The sequence below is a fragment of the Sitodiplosis mosellana genome, unplaced genomic scaffold (genome assembly GCF_009176505.1).
Source record: "Sitodiplosis mosellana isolate CC-2019 unplaced genomic scaffold, AAFC_SMos_1.0 Smas_scaffold_47, whole genome shotgun sequence".
Taxonomy (NCBI): domain Eukaryota; kingdom Metazoa; phylum Arthropoda; class Insecta; order Diptera; family Cecidomyiidae; genus Sitodiplosis; species Sitodiplosis mosellana.
Genome location: NW_022595289.1, coordinates 1,313,215 through 1,326,560, shown reverse-complemented (window position 1 = coordinate 1,326,560; position 13,346 = coordinate 1,313,215). Strand labels below are relative to the sequence as shown.

Genomic DNA, 13,346 nt, shown 5'->3' with positions numbered 1-13,346 from the left:
AATGTACATCTTCTCCATTCGTGCACACAGCGAAACATAAAAATGAATCCAGTTTATTCATAAAATGGTAAATATTTTCCTCCCATTTTCACGTGCTGTGCATGCACGGAATTTTCACACTTATCATCCCTATTTCACTTGCCTGCCTGCCTGCCTGCTTGTATCTTGCTCATGTTTTCGCTGTAAGAATGGAGTTATAATTTGTGTTAATATACAAATAACATAAATACAACAAGGAGTTCAGTTTTTGAGTGGGGATTCTCTGATTCAACAACAAAACTTTTTTGTGAATGCGCGAGAGAGACTCTGAATTCGTTTTTTTCAAATACTGTGCTCGTATTGGTATTTAATGTTAATGATATCTGTGTTGTGCTGCGTTCATTGTTTGTTCTTCTTTCTCTTTTCATTCATTCACCGATTTTTCATTTTATCCAAATGGAAAATTGAAAATAAAGAAGAGGCAAACACACCGCACTCAGTGCATTTCTCCCTTGGATTCGCACAAACTGTTCGTCGGTAGAATGAAAAGGACATACATTCATAATTCACATTTACATTTTGAAACAACAAAATATATACTACGTTGATGTTGAAATAAAACTGAATTGAAGTTAGTTGTGATATCGGTGTGATTCTGGGACGTTCTTAATCGGTGAAGAGAGAGGAAAAAATACAAAAGGATAGTAGATCCGTTTTCCTGCTGTTCAAGGCCACAAAGCAAAATCTGTTGATTGTGGACACCACAATTATTTGTGGTGTCAGTACACTGCAAGAGTTCTACATAAACACAAGTGTTTTCTCGAGACCGATTGATCGAATTGGCTTTGCAATAATTCCGAAAATTTGAGATATGTCAGGACCGTTTTTGTCACCGTTGCCGGGTGATTTATTGACTGAATACATGTTTGGTAGGAGACGTCAACGCCGCAATCGAACCACCTTTACCCCAACGCAGCTACAAGAACTAGAAACTTTATTCCAGAAGACTCACTATCCAGGTGAGACGAGTTGTGTATGAAATTAGTACAAAATTAATTTTCTATTTTTTATTCTCAATTTCATTACAATTTTTATCGATGTTGTGTCAGTTTTAATTTTTTTATATCGAGAAGAATAAGATTTCGAAGAAAATAATTTTTCTATTCCAAATTTTGTTTTTCATTCAGACGTGTTCTTGAGGGAGGAAGTTGCGCTTCGAATTTCACTGAGTGAAGCTAGAGTACAGGTGAGTTTGATGTGAATGTTTAGATGATTAAATTTGTTGTATTTCATTCGAAAAGTATCGAAAAAATTTGCAAAATTTATGTGACTCTTGATTCAAGTCAAAACGATATCAAACTGTTTTATTTAGTGCGATTATTGTGATTTAGTTAAACACCAATCCGTAAACGAAAAGTGCATAGTTGATTTTCAAATGCGTTTGGGGGGAATAAAATTAAATATTGAACAAGCGCCAATTATTCCATTACTACAAATCGTTTCGGATTAGTACCGTATAATTAACGCGATCAGATAATGCAGAAAGTCCAAATGAAATTGAACTCGTTCGAAAGTGAAAATACCCATAAATAAATTGCGATAAAAAGTTGTGTATAAAATGTTAATCACTAATCGTTCAACCACATAGGCGTGAAGTAACAGAGTTTAGAGTAGTGGCAATCATGTTTTTCACACTTTTTGCATTAATTAAAAAATGAAGTAATAAATAAATATGAAATTGTTCTCATACATACTATATTTTACTGTTTTTATTTCTGCTAACATACCATACCGGCCGATTGTTTAGGTATGGTTACAAAATCGTCGTGGATTTAGGCTATTTTTTCTTTTCATGTGCAAGTGATTCTGATCGGATTAATTTTCTTGTTTCATTCACAGGTGTGGTTCCAGAACCGTCGTGGTATGTGTTATATTGATGGATTTTATATTAACTAATAGTAAGAAAATAAACCATTTTTGCTTTCTAAATATCGTTTAGCCAAGTGGCGTAAGCAAGCAAGATTAAGTCTGCTACAAGATGCCTGGCGGCTACGTTGCCTTGGCTTGACAAATTCATCTTCAATGATGCCGAGTGAACATCAACGACAATCTCCCAAAACTGACGCATCGCCATCATCTCCGATCCCTCTGTTAACAGCACAAAGTTTATCGAACTCATCAAAATCGAAAATGGATGACATGAAAATGTTAAAAGATGCATCTGAAGATTACGCCCAAGGTCAAAATAAAAACGAAGGTTTTACTTTGATGCATCCAGCCTTCCAAAATGTCTTACACAAGCGAAAATATTATGGCGCACAAGTCATTGACACTACGTCGATGTTCAATAAAAATTATTCTGATCGTGATGAACGAAATTGCAATACATTGACAGATGTCGGTAGGAAAATGGTCACCGACACTCATTCAAACACGAAAAGAGGCGACCATTTAAAAAATGCCAAAAACGATTGCAACAATGGTGACGACTCATCTGGTTCATCGGAAGAGATTGATTTAACTACCAACGGCTGCATCGACTTCTCCAATAACAACAACGACATAAACAGTAGTCAGAATAGAAAAAGTGAAAAATGTTCCATCAACTTTTAGAAATGTGGTTTTCTTAAGTTATCTTGAAGTCAGTTTCAGTCATTTGCTTGCAATTTTTAATCAATATCGAAAACCAGTACACTTAAAACCTAATGAAACACGCATTTATCAGGATTTTTATTTGACAACATTCATTGATACATATTCTCATATATGAACACAAAACTTAACCAAGTAAATCATGAACATAATACATATAATCCAATCAATTGAATCTCCTTTTAATATTGAAAAAGAAAATAAGAAGATTGTATCGTGAAAATCTTGTTTTAATCTCTAATTATTTATTGTAGACTATCTCCAAAATTTCGATTAATCAATTACAACATTTAAATAAAGAGCTTTGAATGAAACTTTTGCATTTTTCTTTCATTTGTCTCAAAACAAATAATAACCGCATCAATAAATATCAATTCAGCTTAAGCGAGAAGGATATGTTATCTTTTCATGGAGCCAAAATTGGTCAGTAATTGAATTGGTCGCCACTGATTGCTGCGGGCTATGTCACTGACTCAAATGTTGACATACGCCGGAATCGTATGTGCTTTTTTTATCAGTTACTTTACATACGACACGTTTGCTTTGATATCAAAAAGCCGGTCCTCAATACAACGCGAGCAATGACAAATAGACAGTTAAATTGTTACTTAATTTATTTCACATATAGTTCTCTCTCACACATACACGCACACTCTTCGCTCCCTTCTCTATCTTTTCAAAGCATTGCATTTATCGTGTTACTCTTACTCTCGTTTTGTCACATTTCTCTTTCTTTCACTATGTTCGCCGATCTGGTGCGAACGAAACATAAATAACAAATTGCTTCACTGTATTCCCACTGAATAAGTTTTGATTTAAAAACAAATCAGCGCTTTTTTCGTTGGTGCAGCGTTTTATTCATTAGTCTTGGCCGATTCGTTGTGGTGAACACATCGCATGGTTTAAATGTTAAGCTAATATTCATGCTGTTTTGTGCCAATTCCGCTTTCTTTAGCAAACGTTCCTATTTTTTTACACATATACACAGTTTATTTGTATTTCCTCTTGTAGTTTGTTAACCAATTTAACCGTGAGCATAGTTGTATTTGAATATTATATTTCATCAAAAATACATTTAGTCGAACTAATTGTTTTAATCAAAACAAAGGCGAAGTTACAATTCACATTATTAAAATTGGCTTCATAACTTGCACACGCATATTTATAGTTTTGCCGAATGAACAGTTCCAATCAAACATAATAGGTCGTTTCTATTTAAAGAAAGCGATTTACGCAAACATTAAACACGGTGAGTTATTGTAAAGAAGAAAAAAAACACCAAAATATCTTTTTCACATTTTTTTCTACTTATTCTTTATCTCAAGAGACAAAAACAATTTATTATAAGATTGAAATGTTATCAAAACGACAATTAATTTCCAATGTTGCAAAGTATTATAAAGTGATTTTACAATACATCAAACATTTTGAATTAAAGTTATGCATGGTTTTTGGTCTATGAAATTTTGAAATTCTTCGAATGAAAAATATGTGTTTTTTTAAGTGCACAGTTTACAACGTTTCGAGCAATATAAAATTTTTTATCAATGCATATTGCATACGTTGGTCAAAGGCCAGAAAAAAAAGATCACCAAAATCCTTCACATTTTATAATTCGTATATAAATTATTATGTAAAATAAATTTATGTATGAAATTGAGTTGTGTGTGGACTTTTGATGCACCAAGTGATATTTAATGGTTTCAATTTTCAGGCTTGAGTGTGTTTATCATCACATAAAGATATGAAACAAAATGACTTCGCAAATGACACACATATAATTGTTCATAACAATACTCTATAGAATTTAAGATTCATGATAATGCAGAAAACGTTGAAAAAAAAAGATATAAGTTAGAAAATAGCGGAAGTAATGGTAGTACGATTAAGTGCTTGAATCTGAATATATTTTACGAAGAAATGAGACACTTTCTGAGAAACAACGCTAAACTTCTGCTTTTGACTATAAAAACAATTATCAATAATAATAGAGTGATAAGATTAAATTGTTTGTGCACTCTTGAAATGCTTAATGTTTCAGTTCCAAATCGATCTTATGATAGTCAAACGACAGCGTTGTACAGTCAATTTATAAATTAGTAGTTACAACTACTAACTCAAACTTTGGTTCCAGACGTTTACTAAATATCAAAGTGTTTTTGAAAATGTGGTCTTTCTTTCGAAAATAGGTAAATGTAGGTCACGATAACCCCATATTTTGTTTTCATTGAACTGATAATTGAAATTGAGAGTCGTAATTGTCTGTTATTGAAGGTGTGAATAATTTATAAACCGTTATCTTCATTCCATAGCAATTGCTTTATTTAGATGATATGCATCCGCAAATTATCATTCTGGCATTATGCGTGGGTTTGTTGGGAAAGACTGCTGCGGATAATGAGTAAATAAAACGATTAGAACGCAAAACGAAATGAAGGCTTACCAGATTTGTTATGTTCTTTGATTTTAGCTGCTCAGCTAAATGGATATGCAATCGTGACGATAAATGCGTGCGAATACATAAAGATCCACAAAACCTGCACACATATAATTCACAAAGTGTGTGCCGGCTTGTTTGCGGACGCTACGGAGCTTTGTGGCCGCGACCGACTGGACATACATTGATCGGACAAACACTGTTTTCGTTCAATCCACGTGATTTGAAGTAATTTTTAAAATCCTATGATTTAATTATATACAGATGGAAAATCTGTATTTAAAGAAATGTTTTATATACAGTAACCACAAAAATCTGTAATCTGTATATAAAACATTTCTTTAAATTCAGATTTTCTATTTGTAAATAAATACGGCCGTTGAATTGATCATAATTTTCAGATTTAATATTTCCGAGGCGTCAGTTGGCACAGTGAATTATTTACAAGCAATAAGCAATATATTTATTACAAAAGTCTTCAACGAATGCGGTGATGATTGCAATGAGGCAAGATCAGAAAAACATGTTTTGGTGCGATTATTGGTACACTCAAATGAGACTGAAATCAATTGGAGCACTGATGAAAGTTATCGTCTTGATGTGATTACGTCTGGTATGTTATGCACATTTGATATTTTACATTTTAATATTTTCATTCACTGCTGCAACTCATTTTGGATGGGCAAATAAACAATGCTCTAATAGGTGATCAAGTAACTGTTCGAATCAGTGGTTCCACCATATTTGGTGTGCGACACGGCTTAGAAACGCTTGGACAGTTGATGACGGCGGACATATGTGACGTCGGTTTGTTGCTGGTCAAATCAGCACGCATTGAAGATCGTCCATTTTATCGACATAGAGGACTGTTATTAGACACATCGCGCAATTATATTCCAGTAAAGGACATAAAACGTACACTAGACGGTATGGCGGCTTCGAAATTTAATGTGTGGCACTGGCACATTACCGATTCGCATAGCTTTCCATTGGAGATTCCATCTATTCCTCAGTTTACAATTTTTGGGGCATATGGACCGAATCTGACGTATCCTCCAAATGTTGTGAGTGATATCATAGCATATGCAAAACTGCGAGGTATTCGTGTCATTATCGAAATTGATGCTCCATCGCATGCGGGAAATGGCTGGAATTGGGGTCACAAATTTGGATTGGGAGATTTAGCCGTGTGCGTCAATAAACAACCGTGGAGGAGCTTCTGTATTCAGCCGCCGTGCGGACAGTTGAATCCAGTTAATAGTTTCCTTTTCGGTGTGGTCCGTGATGTTTATCGTCATGTGCAATCGTTACTGCCCCATAGTGAAACAATGCACATGGGAGGGGATGAAGTAAGTGAACCTAGGTATTCGAATTTGCATATATTGCTGACGGCTTCATTTGATTAATTGATTTTTAGGTGCACTTTGGCTGTTGGAATTCAACGCAAGAAATTGTCGATTATATGCAACAGCATGGGTTAGGAAGAGATAGTAAAGATTTTCTACAGTTGTGGGCTGAATTTCATGTTAGTCTGTTCTCTGTTTATCTTCTTTAAAGTTGATTTATTTGTTCGTCAGAGCTATTTTTTTTTTGGAAATTTCTTCTAAGATCTTATAAAACATATTCAATCTGTAGCAAGCTTCTCTGCGCATTTGGGACGAAGAAAGGGGCCAAGACGAGAATAGTCGTCGTGATCCACCCGTGGTACCAAGCAAAGTGATAATTTTTTCAAGTCATTTAACCGATGCGGGTCACATTGAGAAATACTTACAGAAAGACAGGTTGGCAATTCAATGATTGAGAATTTGTATGCTCACATACTTGTATGCACTATATGGTACTAATGACTAAAATTGATTTTATTTAGATACATTGTTCAAACATGGGTAGAATCTTCTGATGAGCAACCAACTAAATTGTTAGATCTCGGATATGAACTGGTAAGGTCGAACTGTAAATAGATAAACTATACATTTTCATAGGTTGGATTAATACTTTCTTAACTTTTTCACGAAGATAATGTCTACTAAGAATGCCTGGTACGATCATGTTATCACATGAATTATTATATCATCAGATTTCATTATTAATCATGATATTATATTTAATTAGGTACTTTGATCATGGATTTTGGGGGCAAACCAGGTATTATACATGGAAAACAGCATACGATAATCGATTGCCGCAGCACCCGGGTGTTTTGGGTGGAGAAGCTTGTGTATGGACTGAGTTAATTGATGAGAATAATTTAGGTTTGTTCAAATCTCACTCTCGAATTCGTTTCTATTTATTGAATCATCATAACAAGTTCATACTTTTTATATAGATTCGAGAATTTGGCCTCGTGCTGCCGCTGTTGCAGAGCGTCTGTGGGCTAATCCCGATACTCCCTCACAACAGTCAACCGAAAGACTGTTTCGCCATAACACCAGACTCCAACGCTTGGGCATCCAACCTGAACCAATTGCTCCTAAATATTGTATTTTGAACGAAGGACAATGTACATAATTTATTTTTAAAAAAATCTAACAGAAGAAATGTAATATTTTTCGTAGAATAAATGAAATTCGCTTCAAGTTTTATATCTTGTGCTGTTTGAATTGTGATTAGAAAGCCGTTAGAAACAAATCAACGATGAGAACCAGTCTTAATCGCAATTTCCCCTTCTCAGCCGCATATGTTGCAATGTATCCAAAGATGTTTTTGCACTGTCAAATATATTCCCCTTCTGAAACCTGTCACTGCTGCTTCACACATGCAAGTGTTTTTTTCTTTTCATCTCTCTTTGCTTTGTTTCTCATCTGTCAAATGGTATTTATGTTGTTTATAGTAGCGTCATAGTGGTCGGCATTTGTTTTTAAAAATTAAAGTGTATCGCTAGAATAGAATATCGTTTATTCCTTTTTTTTAGAATTTTGTACACGAAAAATGGAACTGAAAAATTATGAGCTAATTCAATTGATAGGCTCTGGTTCATATGGACAGGTCTACAAGGCCAGAGAAAAAGCAACCAACCGAAGCATTGCGGTGAAACTGATAAAAAAAGTGAGTTTTATATTCATTACAATGGGCTTAAATCGAATTTATCTGTAACATTTTCGTTTTAGAAACCGAATGCATCATCTCGTGAGAAGAAAGAGCAAAAGAATTTTCTTAAAGAATGCAAAATACATAGTTCTTTAAGTCACCCGAACATTATACAAATGTTGAGCTCATTCGAAACCATTGAGTATATTGTTGTTGTTACGGAATTGGCCAGTATTGATCTGCATCAGTTCATGTCATGCAACAAACTATCGGAAAAACATGTCCAAAAACTTTGCTGGAATTTGTTGTCCGCGTTGTACTATTTGCACTCGCATCGGGTTTCGCATCGTGATTTGAAACCGCAAAATATTCTACTGAACAACTATGATAACATAGACGAAATGGAGGCAAAATTATGCGATTTTGGATTGGCTCGGAAGATGACTTCTGAAACATATCTTCTGACTTCGGTTAAAGGGTATGTTTAATGACCTTGCATTATTTTTCTCTTCCAAGAAGTGTTAAGATTTCTGTATGAATATTTCAGAACTCCATTGTATATGGCACCAGAAGTAATGGATGAAGCATTATATGATGAACGAGCAGACCTCTGGTCTGTAGGCTGTATTCTATACGAGGCACATTTCGGGAGACCACCAATAAAGACACAATCATTTTCACAATTATTAAAATGGCTGCGCAATCCGGACATTATTTGGCCGTCGCCAATATCAGTAGAATCCAAATCGTTTGTAGAAGGCCTTCTGAAGAAAGAGCCAAGAATGCGTCTTACCTGGCCCCAGATAGTCGAGCACCCATATATAAAAGATAACTTAATTATTTTGGACAACAACAGAGCAGAACGTCCATTGACCGAGGATTTGACGACATCCCAACTAATTCGAAAAGAAAAACAAAGAGACGAAATTATATTTAACCGTGGCAAGAAGATGATAGCTGAGGCAATGAGTAAATGTGAGGCAAAGAATAATAAAAAAATTACAGATGCCGGCGCACACCTAAACCCAAATCAAAAGAGGAAACAATCCAATGTTATTGGTGACAACGAATCGATTTCGTCAGACGATAGTGTGAACGCTATCATTCAAACAGATCTCGAAACAGACGTCGAAGGACCTCTAATAAAAAAGGGGATAAAACCGCCAACTGAAAATGAACCTACCGATCGAGAAGAGAATCAAAATTTAATTATTCAACGATACACAGACAATTTTGCAGCAGCAATTGATGAGATTGTGGGTGATCGAGATGCGAACGTCAACGAAAACCTCAACATTGGTACACTGATGGAGAACATGGAAAAGATGCAGCTCGAGGACGAGAATAAATGGTATGCAGATAAAGGTAAACCACGGCCTACCCTTGCATCCAAGCTGGCAGACGGCGTTAACGTTTCAGAGGCAGTCCCATCGAGTATGGTATCAAAGACAAATACAGAATTGGAGAGGCGTAAGCTAAGTCAAAACTTGGACAATTTTTCCATTCGCCTGGGAAATGACATGAATGAAAAAAAGTGCGACGAAAATGATAAAGACAGCTCAAAGGAGAAATCACAAGAGTTTGTATTCTAAATATGAAAAGCAAAACGAGTTTTCACTATAGTACTTTTGGTTCTCTGTTATTCCATAGTGTTTCGGTTGCAGAGAAGAGTTTGCCGGAAACTCCAGATGCTAAGCAAGATACCTACGAGGATGATCAAGGTCCGCCAATTGAAAATGAACCGATAGTCAATGAAGAGTGGTTGGCTTTCATACACATGTCAATGCAAGAGGTCTTGAACGGAGAAACCGATTCATTAAAACATCAAAATCTGGTACGATTCCATATCAATTCGATAATTTCTTTTTGAAAAATTCAAATACTCTATATTTCAACGGAAATAATTGCATTTATTCTAGGTTGGAATAATTGTGGCAATCTTGAGGAATTTTAATGCAAGTTGCACGGTAATTTCAAGCGTTGTGCAATTACTCAGTATTCCATTTGTGTTGCCCATATCCAGTGACGATATAGCTGAAATAAAAACCGTTTATCTGCAAACAAAACTACTGCCGAATTTGATTTTTGCATCAAAAATTGTGTGCATGGTGAAGAGTAGCAATCCAAGTTTTTCATCAACGTTGTCTTCATCGAATTTTGCTGCTTTGGGCACAACGCAAGAGCAAGTTGTTTTCAAGTACGTATACGTTTATAAGAAGTGTTCCAAATATCAAAATAAACAATTACATCAATCTGATTTCAGGAGAATGAGCGACTTATCGGCAGAACAGTTAAAAACATTGAAAAGTATATATGAATTGGTGTGTTATCTCATACACTTGAATGAAAATTTCTTGGCCCAATTTTGCGACTCCGTGTACATCATCGCCAATGACCTACTTCGACATTTGCTATCGGACGGTATAAAACAAATTGTGTAGATATTTAAAATTGAATCACAACCAAATATGTCCTCTTCTATCTGCAGTAGTGTACGATGCACAGGGAATGCAAATAGTTTGTGCCATTGTTTCGATTCTATGCTTTGTACTGCGAGAGACACCTGAAAATGCGGAGCTCGTCGAAACTGTTATATTTCACGAGAGTGTTGATATAATAAGTTTGTTGCAAAATGGACACCATTTGCTAAGGTAAAGCAATTAACTTTTCAAAGTCGATTCCAATCGTTCTTCCACATTTGCATTTTCCAGATCTCGTCTGTGCAATTTACTGAAAATCATTGCTCGGTTCAGCTGTTATTCTCTACAAAAATCGTGGACCAAGGAATTTAAACAAACATTGGAAGGTCTTTTGGATGAGAGTAACGCACAAGTGAAGGAAGTATGTAGACTGAATTGATCAATTATCGTAAACCATCTAAATTGTAACAATTGAACAAATAGACTAATTTTCTATAAAACTTTGAAGGGTAACTGTTGTTTTTTATATCATATTTGAGAAGAACGCGAAAAAATCTTCCGATATGAATAAATAACTTATTTGTATTTTCTTAGAAAAGTGGTTTATTTTGAGACTATGTTACAATTAGGATGGTTTACGATATATGTAAATTTAGCATGAATTCAAATCTATTGATATTTTCAATTTTTCAGGCAGCAAAAGATACAATCGATGAACTCAGCCTTCTATCGTTTTATAGCATATGAATTTCATATAATATTCAATATCCAAGCCATGTCATGAGTGATGTTATATTAATTTCATTTCAAATACATTAACACATTAGAAATAAATAAATATTTTTGATACACATGAAAATAATTAAATGTGCCTTTTGCTCCATAAACTAAGGCCAAAAATGCTTTCGAACCATTTGATGACCGTTTCTAAAAAATGTTGCCCAACTGGAGTAGGGGTCACTTCTTGTTGTTGCTGCTGCTGCATTTGTAAATGCAATTCTATAGTACTGAGCGCATTATTATTGCAACTGGAATTGTACATAGTGTTGATCTTCTGAATATCGCCTTCACTCAATCCTATTCTTTGCCCCAAAACCGTATATTCATACTAAAATCAAACAAAGAAATCGAATAAGACATGGAATTTAATTTCGTGGGAATATTTGCTTTCGTGGGAATACTTACAATTGGTTCAATGGTTATATTCCCATTTTTTGAAAAGGCTTTCGCACTATAGTGCATTACACTATTGTAGTCATATGTTACGTCAAAGTTAGACACAACTGCATCATCATATTTGTTGAAATTGTGTTCTCGACCGCTTTTTATGTTATCCCAATGAATGATTATGTAGTCGTCTCTGTCGGATGCGCTCTGCTGATGATGAAAACCAGCTGCATGCATTAGCTCGTGAATTATAACCCTGTCAAGAAATAGAAATCAATAAAGCTACATCGCCAATTCAATTGAATAAATCTGTTTATATACCCATGTTGACGACACTTTTCGGAACCCAAATTCACAATTTGGCCCTGCCTCTTCATTCCAACACTTGACCAACACCCAGACCAATCTTGCTTTATATCTATCCAATATTCGTCGGTTTTTACAAACGGGCGAAAGCGAACACAGGTTTTGTCATGATATTCTTGCATCGCATTTAAAATAGAGACTACTTCTTCGTCGGCTAGATGGATGAACGGTAAAAAGTATTGTTATTTTTGAAGCACTGGCACATTGGAAATCTTCGGAAAAAAAATCACTCACTGAAAGCGTCGTCAATGTAATAAGGAATGGTGGCATCTGGCCATCGATAAGCTTCATCAATAATGCCATTCTTGATGGGTTGCTTTGTATAAAGCATTATATCCCCTTCGAATAGGCCAGAATGCTCCCACACATTCGTACCATCTTCAGGTGTCCACGCCTCTATATCTGTATCTGGTATTAACAACATTTCTGATAGTTTTTTTTTTCTCTGAAAACTTAAAAATCAACTATACATACCAATTTGATCCAATTCATCTTGCTGCACAAATAATGTGTTGAATCTATATTTTGCTACGGGAGGTGTTGGTAAATGTCGTTTAATATAATATGCACTTGATAAATTCCACAGGCAAATTAACAGAATATACACAAAATATTGATCCATTGCTGAAAATGTCAAAAATCGTTGTTCGAACAAAAAGATCGAGAAAGTAAAACTGAACGATTTCGGTTGACGAGTGATATTTTCGTAAATGTCTGTAACGTGCTCAGTCAATCTTGAAACTGAACGTATTAATGTAATTTATTCGGCTTTTGTGCCACCAACGAATAGAAATTAGTATTCCGGAATCGTTTACTTTCCGTTTAAATGTTTAAATATTTTTATCATTTTTTTTTAATAGCACCATCATTGCGCCACTTTGAGTATGTGCCTATTTTATATCACACATTATTGTTTCCATTCACTTCCTTAACTCACATTTTCGAGCAGCTAGTGAAGAGTACTAGCGTTGTGATATCAGTATATCTATTTTAATTGCTACATTTTGTTGATAATAGGGCATTTTTCAATTGGATAGAACATTGAACTCAAAACACATAAATAGAAGGTAAAATAAATCTTCTTGCAAAATCTCATTATGCCTGATATCTCAGATGTTATCTCATAATAACGAACGTGATTTTAATTGTGTATCAACTTGACCTTGATTGGATCACGATCATAGTAAACTATGTGATTGCTTCAAATTCATTTGAATCCATCCATTCGCTTGAAAAATAATTTTTCACATTTTCTTTGACCTTCGCGGATGAACACAGCCCGTATATCAATCAAAACT

At 34.9% G+C, this 13,346-nt stretch overlaps 4 protein-coding genes across 9 annotated transcripts; 3 read left to right on the top strand and 1 right to left on the bottom strand.

The window, feature by feature from the left end:
• Positions 1-321: 321 nt before the first annotated feature.
• On the top strand, positions 322-2,846 carry LOC129569926 (diencephalon/mesencephalon homeobox protein 1). Its single transcript, XM_055449178.1, has 4 exons — positions 322-998; positions 1,167-1,225; positions 1,879-1,900; positions 1,979-2,846. Exons 1-4 carry the CDS (start codon positions 851-853, stop codon positions 2,590-2,592), a joined length of 843 nt encoding a protein of 280 aa, XP_055305153.1. The 5' UTR covers positions 322-850; the 3' UTR covers positions 2,593-2,846.
• A 641-nt stretch (positions 2,847-3,487) lies between these two features.
• Positions 3,488-7,652, top strand: LOC129569918 (chitooligosaccharidolytic beta-N-acetylglucosaminidase). 4 transcript variants are annotated; one of them, XM_055449166.1, is made up of 12 exons: positions 3,488-3,661; positions 3,800-3,880; positions 4,944-5,032; positions 5,102-5,296; positions 5,470-5,681; positions 5,774-6,417; positions 6,486-6,593; positions 6,704-6,849; positions 6,936-7,008; positions 7,085-7,107; positions 7,181-7,320; positions 7,395-7,652. In XM_055449166.1, exons 3-12 carry the CDS (start codon positions 4,965-4,967, stop codon positions 7,574-7,576), a joined length of 1,791 nt encoding a protein of 596 aa, XP_055305141.1. In that variant the 5' UTR covers positions 3,488-3,661; positions 3,800-3,880; positions 4,944-4,964; the 3' UTR covers positions 7,577-7,652. The 4 variants fall into 4 exon arrangements, with proteins under 4 accessions (XP_055305141.1, XP_055305139.1, XP_055305140.1 ...); XM_055449164.1 differs by having other exon boundaries at positions 3,488-3,880; XM_055449165.1 differs by lacking the exons at positions 3,488-3,661; positions 3,800-3,880 and adding an exon at positions 4,673-4,820.
• A 123-nt stretch (positions 7,653-7,775) lies between these two features.
• On the top strand, positions 7,776-11,377 carry LOC129569917 (serine/threonine-protein kinase fused). 2 transcript variants are annotated; one of them, XM_055449163.1, is made up of 10 exons: positions 7,776-7,879; positions 7,980-8,113; positions 8,176-8,573; positions 8,643-9,674; positions 9,746-9,929; positions 10,015-10,292; positions 10,359-10,516; positions 10,584-10,746; positions 10,807-10,936; positions 11,209-11,377. In XM_055449163.1, the coding sequence occupies exons 2-10, from the start codon at positions 7,997-7,999 to the stop codon at positions 11,260-11,262; spliced, it is 2,514 nt and encodes an 837-aa protein (XP_055305138.1). In that variant the 5' UTR covers positions 7,776-7,879; positions 7,980-7,996; the 3' UTR covers positions 11,263-11,377. The 2 variants fall into 2 exon arrangements, with proteins under 2 accessions (XP_055305138.1, XP_055305137.1); XM_055449162.1 differs by having other exon boundaries at positions 7,809-8,113.
• LOC129569922 (hatching enzyme 1.2-like) lies at positions 11,241-13,215 on the bottom strand. Of its 2 annotated transcripts, none has more exons than XM_055449171.1 (5): positions 12,523-13,215; positions 12,283-12,450; positions 12,004-12,202; positions 11,701-11,938; positions 11,241-11,623 (listed from the first exon to the last, which is right to left on the bottom strand). In XM_055449171.1, exons 1-5 carry the CDS (start codon positions 12,668-12,670, stop codon positions 11,378-11,380), a joined length of 999 nt encoding a protein of 332 aa, XP_055305146.1. In that variant the 5' UTR covers positions 12,671-13,215; the 3' UTR covers positions 11,241-11,377. The 2 variants fall into 2 exon arrangements, with proteins under 2 accessions (XP_055305146.1, XP_055305145.1); XM_055449170.1 differs by having other exon boundaries at positions 11,378-11,623; positions 12,283-12,456.
• Between the last annotated feature and the right edge of the window lie 131 nt (positions 13,216-13,346).

Bases quoted from the DNA above. Each gene is read 5' to 3' on its own strand.
- LOC129569926 (XM_055449178.1), top strand. From the start codon at position 851: ATGTCAGGACCGTTTTTGTCACCGTTGCCGGGTGATTTATTGACTGAA. The intron at 999-1,166 runs GTGAGACGAGTT...TTTTTCATTCAG, and splicing joins CCAGAAGACTCACTATCCAG to ACGTGTTCTTGAGGGAGGAA. The intron at 1,226-1,878 runs GTGAGTTTGATG...TTTCATTCACAG, and splicing joins TGAGTGAAGCTAGAGTACAG to GTGTGGTTCCAGAACCGTCG.
- LOC129569918 (XM_055449166.1), top strand. From the start codon at position 4,965: ATGCATCCGCAAATTATCATTCTGGCATTATGCGTGGGTTTGTTGGGA. The intron at 7,108-7,180 runs GTACGATCATGT...ATATTTAATTAG, and splicing joins ATGTCTACTAAGAATGCCTG to GTACTTTGATCATGGATTTT. The intron at 7,321-7,394 runs GTTTGTTCAAAT...CTTTTTATATAG, and splicing joins AATTGATGAGAATAATTTAG to ATTCGAGAATTTGGCCTCGT.
- LOC129569917 (XM_055449163.1), top strand. From the start codon at position 7,997: ATGGAACTGAAAAATTATGAGCTAATTCAATTGATAGGCTCTGGTTCA. The intron at 8,114-8,175 runs GTGAGTTTTATA...TTTTCGTTTTAG, and splicing joins CGGTGAAACTGATAAAAAAA to AAACCGAATGCATCATCTCG. The intron at 10,293-10,358 runs GTACGTATACGT...ATCTGATTTCAG, and splicing joins CAAGAGCAAGTTGTTTTCAA to GAGAATGAGCGACTTATCGG.
- LOC129569922 (XM_055449170.1), bottom strand. From the start codon at position 12,670: ATGGATCAATATTTTGTGTATATTCTGTTAATTTGCCTGTGGAATTTA. The intron at 12,457-12,522 runs GTATGTATAGTT...TGTTAATACCAG, and splicing joins AGATGAATTGGATCAAATTG to ATACAGATATAGAGGCGTGG. The intron at 11,939-12,003 runs GTATATAAACAG...ATTTCTTGACAG, and splicing joins GAAAAGTGTCGTCAACATGG to GGTTATAATTCACGAGCTAA.